The following is a 10858-nucleotide window of genomic DNA, read 5'->3' as shown; positions in this document are numbered from 1 at the left end:
TGTAACATGTAACACAGCATCTATAACATGTAGCACAGCATCTGTAACATGTAGCACAGCATCTGTAACATGTAGCACAGCATCTGTAACATGTAGCACAGCTCTGTAACATGTAACACACCATCTATAACATGTAACACAGCATCTGTAACATGTAACACAGCATCTATAACATGTAGCACTGCATCTATAACATGTAACACAGCTCTGTAACATGTAGCACAGCATCTATAACATGTAGCACAGCATCTATAACATGTAGCACAGCATCTATAACATGTAGCACAGCATCTATAACATGTAGCACAGCATCTATAACATGTAACACAGCATCTGTAACAGCCTTTACCAGACAAATAATCAATACGATCAACTTACCGGCGGTGTTTTCACCCAGCGGCTGTTAGCTTGCATCCAATCCAGCAAAAACGACACCGAGTCCACCGGAGCCCGTGTGAAATGTCCACAATGTCCAATGTTTGAACACGAAAACTCCAGATATCCACACCTGTCCCCGGATGTCCTCTCCTCTCTGCTTTAGCGCACTTCAAAGCTCCGACTTGAACTTTTCCGTCATGTTAGCTAACACGGCTAACTTTAGCTAGCTTACCGCTACATAAAACACATCCAACCGCGCTCCAAGTTCCGCGGACACGATCCGGACTGACGGCGGGGACGGTAATTTTTGGGCGTAGTAGCAGCAGCGAAGCAAACGGACAAACAGAAACTGCTCCCGTGTTTGAGATTTGAAAACTTCCGTTTCCCGCGCCATGACGTCACAAAGGGCGGGGCCAGTTTAAGGGGGTACTCCCGCGCTGGAATCAACGACAACACAAACAGGCTGCAGCGCCCCGCTGCTGCTGCTGAGGAGGGGAACCCCCTCGACAGTTAAGGGAGCCCCTCACTGCGGAGAAAGCCGACATACTTTTTCTTTATTTTTTTAAATCAAGACTCAAACTTTAAGATATTTAACTAAACAGCAAACACGTGTTCAGTCCAGAGACTCGGAGAAAATGCATCAAGGGTTTGTCCCACATCATATGTTCAAGGACGGTCGGAAATTTAAAAATTCAACAATAATTTCTTGTTTTTACAGTCTCTGGCTTTTATAACTGGGTTCCAGATAACATGCTTTCCAAACCAGGTTTGGAAAGCATGTTATATTAGAAAAAGACTAAAATGAGACCACATAGGAAACATACAATTTTATTTAAAAAAAAAAAAAAAAAAAAAAAAAGGGAAAAAAGTGAGCGCTGAACATAACTGACAGTTTTCTGGGTGGATCACATGACCTCCGTGCAGGTGTGACAAACGGACTAATTTATGTCGCACAGGTCACAGTCCGCTTCATGTCATCATCAGTCCGCTTCATGTCATCATCAGTCCGCTTCATGTCATCATCAGTCCATGTTTTTATTCAGTCATATTCTTCAAACTGCAGAGGCTGAAAAATGTCATTGATCCCGGGAGCAAAATGTGACTCTGACCAAATTAGTTTTCTAAGATTTAGGAAAAAAGCTAGGGACAAATTTTTGAGAAAAAAATCTTGAGTAAAATATACTTTTAATGACTTAAAATTCTGTTACAAAACGATCAGTTTTTCCAGGTTATTTTTAACTTTCTTGTGTGGTTGTATTTTATTTTTGTACTAATTTTCATGTTTTTCCCTTCTAATTTCTGACCAAGTTTCTTTCATCGCGCGTCGCTCTCTTCAGGTGTGTGTTTGAAGGAAATCAAGTAAGTGTGCTCAGAGTTCAAAGGGTTAACTGAAAGTCAGTCCTTCATCACATCATGAACAGACAGATCACAGCGCCTCCTGCAGGCCGAGGACCTTACAGTCTTATATTTCCTCCAGCTTCTTCTTCTGTGTGCGTGTGCGTGCATGTGTGTGTGTGTGTGTGTGTGTGTGCGTGCGTGCGTGTGTGTGTCACTGAGCGTTGCTGCTCTGCAGCTGTCTCGGCAGCTTCCTGCGGTCCTTCCCGGCGTTCCTCTTCCTCTTCTTGTTGAGGAAGTTGTCCAGTTTCCCGCTCTTCTTCAGCTCCTGGTATTTTTCAGCCAGCTGCAGCTTCTTCTTCTCAGCTGCAAAACAACAACAACAACACTGAGAATCTCCAGACGTGACCTTATTATCAAATTCAATGCATCCTAAAATCTGACAGGTTTTTTTTTTGTATTTGCATTTTATGTATTAAGGACAACACACATTAATCACATTTATGAGAATGTGCCGGCGTCAGCCATTAGAGCTAATGCTTTTAATAAATTAAATAATTATTATTTTCTTACGCTGCACCGTAACTTTTTGTGTTTTATACCTTTTTTTGTAATTATTTGTTGTTAACGTGTTAAAACCCGAACTAAGTCGGAAATATGAAAAATGTGAAGAAAAACTTTCACATTCACATTTAAACGTTTGAACTTGAAAACTTGAAAATTAACCAAAAAATGTTAAATTATTCAGAAATTAATTTTTTTTAAAAAGTACAAGAAAATTCTGTAAAAAATAGTGAAAAAAGAAGAAGAAGAAATGAGGACATCACATAGAAAAAGTGTTAAAAATATACTAATTTTGTAACACTATTTTAAATATGTAATTATGATTATTAGAAATGGTTTTTCCCTAGCTTTAAAAAAAAAATTAAAAATCATAAAATCCAAGAAACGTTCTAAAGGCTTTTTGGCCCCTTCTGATACAATTTTTTTTTAATTCATCTGGATTTTATGCAGCTTTTAATTGTGTGCAAATATAATTATAATGATCATAATTACATGTTTAAAATTATTATTATAAGAGCTTTTTTCCAGATCATTTTATTGTGTTTTTTTCTTTATTTGTGTGACTTTTTTCAGGTAATTTTGGTTATGTCATTTCATGACATATGACACATTTCAAAATAATCTAATTTAACTAATTGACTTTTAATTAATTCTAATTCAAATGAAAAATTCAAAACACACAAACAAAAAAGACATAAAAAGACATCATTTTCAAGCTGTTGGTGCTGAAAATGAAGAGACGCGGCGAGGAAACGTGAACGTTTGGCGTGAACGCGTTCTTACAGCTCTTGAGGAAGAACGGCCGAGCTCCCTGATTGGCTCGTTCTCTCTGCTGCCTCTTCAACTGCAGCTCTCTCTCTCTCTGCTGCTCTCGACTCAGCCTCGCTCGCTCCTGGTTCTCCTGCACACACACACACACACATACGCACATACACACACATAAACAAACACACACACATACACACACGCACATACACAACACACACACCATCCTGTTACCACCCTGTGCACCCATCTTATAATAACAATTAAATAAATCATAATAATGATCATTTTAAATAATGATAAATAAATAAAAAGAAATAGTAATAATAATAATAATAATTTTAAAAAATCATAATAATAATCATTTAAAATAATAATTAATAAATAAATCATAATAATGATAATTTTAAGAAATCAATAATAATAATGATACTAATAATACAGCTGGATTTAGGCGGTCAGGCGCTGTGTTTGACGTATGACTCTCACCATCCTCTTCAGGAGGAACTGCAGCTTTTCTTTCCTCGGTACGTTCGTCTTTATCTTCTTCAGCTGCTTCTGGACGACCTGCAGACAAACAACAACACAACTTTCATTTTCAGTCCCACATCATGATGTTAAACAGCGTCTGCCAATGTTCGAAAATCAGATTTATACGGCGCTCCTAATGTGACACAGGGGAGAAAAAAATAGATTGTAAAAAAAAAAATAGATGTAGAAAAAAATGGATGTTGAGAAATAAATTAGTGGTGGAAAAAGTATTTGGTTTACAAAAACAGATGGAAAAAAATGAATGCTGAAAAAATTACATTAAAAAATGTTGTAAAAAAAGTTATTGGTGAGAAAAATAGATATTGAAAAGATTACTAGATAATGAAAAACATTTGGTGGTGAAAAAAGTGGATGATGAAAGAAAATAGATGGTGAAAAAAGTAAATGTTAAAAAACAGACGGTAAAAAAAAATTAAATGGTGAATAAAAGGTTGCTGGTTCAAAAAAATAAAAAATATATAAATGTTGAAAAATAAATATGGTAAAAAAAATTAAATGTTGAATAACGTAGACGGGTGAAAAAATTACACTGTAAAGAAAATAGATGATAAAAAAACTGATGTTAAAAAATAGATTATGAAAAAAACATGGTGGGAAATAACCAGTTGGTGAAGAGAAGGCGAAAGTTTCCCGGGAGAAACTGTTTTTTTCATTTATCCCTGGCGTCCCTCCAGGTGCTCGGCAGGTGTGACTCCTCCTCTCACCTCTTTCTCTCGCCGTTTGATGTCGGTGATGAACTTGTACGTCTTCTCAAAGATCTCCGGTTTGTACTCTCCGGACAGGTCGTCGAATCGAGGATCTCTCAGCGTCTGAGAGCAAAAACAGAATCCGGTTATTTGATCTGCAGCTTTTGCTTCACTCAGCGTCAGAGTCGGTTTTTTGACGTGCGTCAGACAGACGGGAAATGATCACGCTGCAGAAAGAGTAAAAAAAAAATCACTCGCCGGTTTCCTGACGGCGACGACCTGACGGAGGAACGGAGCCGGCTTCTTGGCTGAGACCTCCATCGGCCTGAGGACACAAACACAGACGTGAGCTCAGCAGGAGAGGACGCGAGGACGCAGAGACATCACAGACTCCTCACAGACTCCTCACAGACTCCTCACAGACTCATCAGAGACTCCTCACAGACTCATCACAGACTCCTCACAGACTCCTCACAGACTCATCACAGACTCATCACAGACTCATCACAGACTCATCAGAGACTCATCACAGACTCATCACAGACTCATCACAGACTCCTCACAGACTCATCACAGACTCCTCACAGACTCATCACAGACTCCTCACAGACTCCTCACAGACTCATCACAGACTCCTCACAGACTCATCACAGACTCATCACAGACTCCTCACAGACTCCTCACAGACTCATCACAGACTCCTCACAGACTCCTCACAGACTCATCACAGACTCCTCACAGACTCATCACAGACTCCTCACAGACTCCTCACAGACTCATCACAGACTCATCACAGACTCCTCACAGACTCATCACAGACTCATCAGAGACTCATCACAGACTCCTCACCTGTTTTTGTTGAGGCGTTTCTTTTTCCCTCCACTCCCGCCGCTGCCGCCGCTGCCGCCACCTCCACCGCTGCCGCTGCTGCCGCTGCTGCCGCTGCCGCCGCCGCCGTACGCCACCTCGTTGTAAACTTTGGTTCCCACTTTGCTCTGCAGCTTCATGATGTCCTCAAAGGACATGTTGGACAGCTCTGGGAGGGGGGGGTCAGGGGACAAACACGTTTCAGCTGCGCCGGCATTTCACAGGAGGCAGCGTTCACACACATTTACGGATACTTTTCCAGGACTTTTCCAGGACTTTTCCAGGACTTTTCTGGGACGCTGAGACCATAAATTCTCTGAAACAACCATCAATAATCTTCATCGGGTCTTTTCTATATAATAGCTGTTTAAAATATGTATTATTTTCGAAATAATGAGTCCAGAACAGGAGCTGAATATTAAAATATAACTAAGGAACTATTTTTGAGAAATCCTCCAGGCCCACTGACACAAAGTCACATTTCCTTTTAACTTTTTTGTCTTTAAAACGTTTCTTTTCTTTAAAGCTGTGAGGATTTTTCTTTTTTTTTTAGGGGCGATTTTTGAAGAAAATATTTTTGCAAGTTTTGTTGTTGTTCTTTTTTGGGTTTTTTTAAATGTGGCAAATGTTTTTGGTTTAATAGTTTGGGGAAACTTTTCTCATAAAAATTCGGGAGATTTTGAGATTTTTTTTAACTGCCAAAAATGATAAGTCACCTTTTTTAATGTCGTCTCTGGTCCGGATCTCACTGCTTCCGCCTGCATCCTCTGGACCTTCATCATCCTCATCCTCATCATCCTCATCCTCATCATCATCATCATCCTCCTCCTCAGAGGCTTTACTGTGTCCGTCCTCCTCTTCATCGTCCTCCTCACCATCATCATCATCATTGTCGTCAGTGAACTCTTCCTCCTCCTCTCCTCCATGGTCCCGCTCTTCCTCCTGGGCTCCTCCTCTTCCTCTCTCAGTGAGCAGAGCGTAGTTCCTCTCCACGTCAGAGTCTTCATCGTCACTGCTGCTCGCCGCCATCATTGTCTTCTTCTTCTTCTGAGAGACGGCGAGCGCTCGCTGCTGCGTCTCTTTCCTCTTCGTCTCCATCTCTGAAGACGAAACCAGAGAGTTTAAAAAAAACTCATGTATGACAGTGGACAAAAGTCCTAAAATCCTAAAAACATCCTCAAATCCAAGAAATGTCCTCAAATCCAAAAAATATCCTAAAATACTAAAATCGTCCTAAAATCTGAGAAACACCCTAAAATCCTGGCATTGTCCCAAAATTTGAGAAATCTTCCAAAATCCTTGAAACGTCCCAAAACCCTAGAAATGCCCTAAAACCCTAGAAATGTCCTAAAACCCTTGAAATGCCCTAAAACCCTAGAAATGTCCTAAAATCGTAGAAACGTCCTGAAATCCTAGAAATGTCCCAAAATCTTACAAGTGTCTGAAATTGTGTCTCGTCTAGAATTGCGTCTGCTTCCGTTTCTGTTGCGCATATTTGAGTATTGTGAAAGGCGCGCTATAAATAATTGCGTTCAAATTTTAGAAACGTCCCCTGCAGGCTGCAATCTAGCTTCCCGCCACCGGCGGCAGCGCGGAGCTCAGAGACTGAAACAGGAAGAGCGCGCGCCATCTTGGATCGTTACCTTCCTTGAAATTCAAATGAATTCAGCTCACCTGCGCTGTCGGCGAAAGTCCAGGTTTAGCGGACTTACAAACACCTGACATCGACGTGGAGCCCCCCGAACTGTTGCAGAGACGCTCACCTGTCCTCTAATGGGTTCGTATTATCAGCTTTTGTCCGAAAAGCAACTTTAAAAGCGGAGAAAGTCTTAAAAGTACTACTTTACTCAGACAGCCGGCTAATCGATAACCTAAGTTACTAGTTGGTTAGTCGTTTAACTAGCAACTTGGTGTTATTATCTATAAACCCTACATGACTGAAATATCATCTTTTTGCTGTATTTTCTGCTGCTGAGCTGGTTAATCCTCGCTGATATGAAACGTGTCACTATGATCACAAACTGCAGACAAGCGACTGTGAACCAAACTCCACACAGAAAACCGACACTTTGACATTTTTTAGTTTTTTTAGCATATGTAGAAACAGCTTTTCTTTGACTTCATATATGTTAGGGCATCGATGGCAGGTACACTTGAATTCGGGGTAACTTTAGTCCAGTGAAGACGCAGATTTATTTCGGAAAGGTTTTGTTGTGGCAGCTTGCTCTCGTGTCTTGCTAACGTTGTTTACCCGACATCAACTCGTGTAAAAATTACTTTCCTGAAAAATATCGTTTTTCTATGACAGTTATTTATATGCCGAAATGACAACTAGTTTGCAAGAAATGTGACGAACTTTACATTTGAATTTCATTAACAACACGACTTAACTGCGAACGAAATCATTTAAAACGCGCAGATTTTTAAATTGAGTTTGGCGGATTCAGAAGTGAAGAGTCCAGAAATCAGAGCAAAGCGAAAATATTCTCCTCGTCAGCGGAGACACCGGGACACATCTGTCTCCGGGAGATCCGGGGAAGCAAAGGTGCATTTACCTGTGCATTAAGGTGTTTTTAAAGTCCTGTTTTGCTAAGCTTCATTATCCACGTGTGTTCATGTCGGCTGCACTCCGGTAACGATACTCAAACCGTTTCCGGCTTCAAAATAAATGTTTCACTTTTTTTTCTTTTACGGTTTTGGACCAGATTAAGGCACAGATATGCTGTTGTTTTAATCACTGCAGCTTGCTGTGGTTTATTTTAGTGCCATGTCCGGTTAGATAATATTTCTACCACAATGAATGTTTTTGTACACTTTTATTTTGTAGGCAGAGACATTAACAGCCGTGCAGTGTCGCCCTCTGCAGGTCAGACTCAGCGGCAACAGCTCCAACCAACAATCTGTTTAAAAAATTAACATTTTTCTACAATTATTTCCTCCAATTAACATATTTATATGCATTAACTTTGACGACAGTGACTGTGGTTTACTTGATTTTAGAAATCCTCTCTCACACATTGCGTGATTCTATGACATAGCCCCGAAAGAGGCAATGGAGAAAAAAAATGGTGAAAATAATTAAAATAACACTTTAAAATAAAATAAAATAAAACTTTATTGATCACCGGGGGTACATTGTGTTTCCATACAGTCGCTCTGATGTCAGCATAGTTTATTTTTTTTAATGTATTTTATGTATATATATATATATATATATATATATTAAAAAAAGAGAAATACAGTAATAATAAACAATAAAAATAAAAAATGTATGTAAAGATTAAAATGAAATCTAAAAGAAAAGAAATACAGTAATAGACAATTAGCACTGACATGTGAATATTTAAATTATAATATGTATGTGCCCAGTGTGTAAAATCTAAAACTGTGCCCTATGCTACAATGTATAAAATTTGTAAGTAAGTTACAAAAATAAAAATATACATATGCTTATAATGCTACAATGAACAACAGAGATATACATAAAATAACAAGAATGTATACAATGTGTGTCGCATGTTATATATCGCCTACATTTAGGAGTTGGGAGAATATTGCACGTTTGGATATTTGCAAAGAGGAATTCTGTAGTTGAATTATTGCACCAAATATCGCTGTTAAATGTACTGAAATGAAGAAATAAATAAATTTTAATTTTTCTAAACTCCAATGTGTTGACTCAATAAATAAAAATTATCCCGATGATGACAAACCCTCTGTTAATATGTGCTACAGCACCTAGAGTTTAGATATATATATAAATATATAGCAATACAAAAAGGTGTATACATTATATATATACATACATAATTTGATAACCTTGCCGCATTGTCGCGGATGAAAGGGCAGATTGTCTGACAGCAGTGCAGTGAGACAAACGGACAAACAGAGAGGAGCACCGTGGATTTCTGGCAGCATGGATCTCCAACATGGTGAATCTCTGACACAGCTGTTGGCAGCACGGATCTCCGACACAGGCTGGCACAGCGTGGATCTCAGAAACGCCAGCTGGCAGCGCGGATCTCTGACATGGCGGCTGGCAGCAGATCTCCAACAGCGTGGATCTCTGACACAGCGGCTGGCAGCGCGGATCTCCGACAGCATGGATCTCCAACACAGCGGTTAGCAGCGCCGATCTCGATCCTTGAATTACAAATATTATCATTACAAATGATGTCACACCAGAGGACAATTAAAAGGACAGCCACCACAGGCCAAGGCAGGGCAGGGTTGTTTGGGCTACAGTCCTTCCAGAATTAGCCTTAGCCCCATGTTAGCGGACACATCAGCTCCTTCAACAGTCGTCTGTGTTCGCCTGAACTCTGCTGACAAGCTCCAGCAGCGCCTCCGCATCCTGACAGCGTGATGCAGCTGCACACAGTAAACTGATCCCAGGTCCTGCTTACTGCCGTCAGCACTAGCTAGCAGCTAACTGAAGTTAAGTCGGGGAAATTAAAATGTGAAAATGGACCTTGACATTTAGACATTGACTGGAACCCCACCAGTATATGGATTAGCCCCAATTTTATATCGACAAAACTGTCCGCCGTCGCCGCTGTATAGGCCTTTCTATAATTATTACTGGATCGTTATTGTTCCTGTTAAATCATGTCTTTGCTGTGTTTATGTTCCTGTCTGCACGACTTCCTGTTTCAAATGCAGCCAAGAGAAATAGAAATAGTTTGTGACCCTTTTGTTTCTCACACATCGGATACATCCTGGAAGTTTTGTTTTTTCTTATGTGTTATTGTTATTGTTTTGTTATTATTAAATTATATTATAATTCTACAACACACACACACACACACACACACACACACACACACACACACACACACACACACACACACACACACACACACACACACACACACACACACACACACACACACACACACACACACGAGGAGGAGTTTATTCCGGTTGCTAGGAGACTCTGGTGACGATCTGTGCAATGTAGACAGATTAAAACCGGAATACACATTAACTTGTCCTTCAAAATAAAATTATATATTTGATCTTATTTATTATTGCTCTGTTATTCATGTTTTGTTTTTATTTTGTGGTCATATTAATAACCTATATGTGTTATTGTTGATCAGAAATATATGAAGAAATATATTCAGTGATTCAAAGTTTCCAACTTCAACATTAATGATGTTTACATGTAAGCGCATCAATAATATAAAAGTCTATGCTCCACGTAACGAGGTTTTATCTGAACAAGGTTTTACTCGTGACAAGGTTTTGTAATTGTGGTGCAACATGTTTATGTGATGTGTTACTCAAGTAGGCCTACAATTATTTTAAAATGCAGGACTTTAACTTACATTTTTTCTTACACCAGCATTACCATTTCTACCTTTGTAAAACAAATGAATATTTAAGTAAATATTTTGTTTTGTTTATTATTGTGTACTTCTACCTTTGATATGTTAATTAGATTTTACACTAATACTTATGTACTTTTACTTGTATGTATGTTTTAATCAGTTTGGATCAATAAGCAAAAAAAAAAAAGAAGAAGATATAATTCAGCAGCTCAAAGGTCAAATCAGGCCACTCTAGCGGTCCAACACACGAGGCTTTTATTGTGAAAAAGGTCCCCGGAAGTGGTGTTCGCCCCTCCTCACGCGGGGCCCCGGTTGCCGGTGCGCGTTGATTGAATGTTTGTGATCCGTCAGACGGATTAGAGCCCAGCAGGAGGAGGA

General features: G+C 39.5%; 1 protein-coding gene across 3 annotated transcripts; it reads right to left on the bottom strand.

The window, feature by feature from the left end:
• Window positions 1–1214: 1214 nt before the first annotated feature.
• rrp36 (ribosomal RNA processing 36) lies at window positions 1215–7802 on the bottom strand. 3 transcript variants are annotated; one of them, XM_088075228.1, is made up of 8 exons: window positions 7703–7802; window positions 5864–6247; window positions 5130–5316; window positions 4539–4605; window positions 4299–4403; window positions 3532–3609; window positions 3061–3178; window positions 1215–2079 (listed from the first exon to the last, which is right to left on the bottom strand). In XM_088075228.1, the coding sequence occupies exons 2-8, from the start codon at window positions 6243–6245 to the stop codon at window positions 1928–1930; spliced, it is 1089 nt and encodes a 362-aa protein (XP_087931354.1). In that variant the 5' UTR covers window positions 6246–6247; window positions 7703–7802; the 3' UTR covers window positions 1215–1927. The 3 variants fall into 3 exon arrangements, with proteins under 3 accessions (XP_087931354.1, XP_087931355.1, XP_087931356.1); XM_088075229.1 differs by lacking the exon at window positions 7703–7802 and adding an exon at window positions 7539–7669; XM_088075230.1 differs by lacking the exon at window positions 7703–7802 and adding an exon at window positions 6822–7355.
• Window positions 7803–10858: the final 3056 nt, after the last annotated feature.

This window comes from Plectropomus leopardus, chromosome 3 (genome assembly GCF_026936395.1).
Source record: "Plectropomus leopardus strain MGB_pleo_1.0 chromosome 3, ASM2693639v1, whole genome shotgun sequence".
Taxonomy (NCBI): domain Eukaryota; kingdom Metazoa; phylum Chordata; class Actinopteri; order Perciformes; family Serranidae; genus Plectropomus; species Plectropomus leopardus.
The sequence above is the reverse complement of the archived record's forward strand: the minus strand, read 5'-3'. Positions and strand labels throughout refer to the sequence as shown.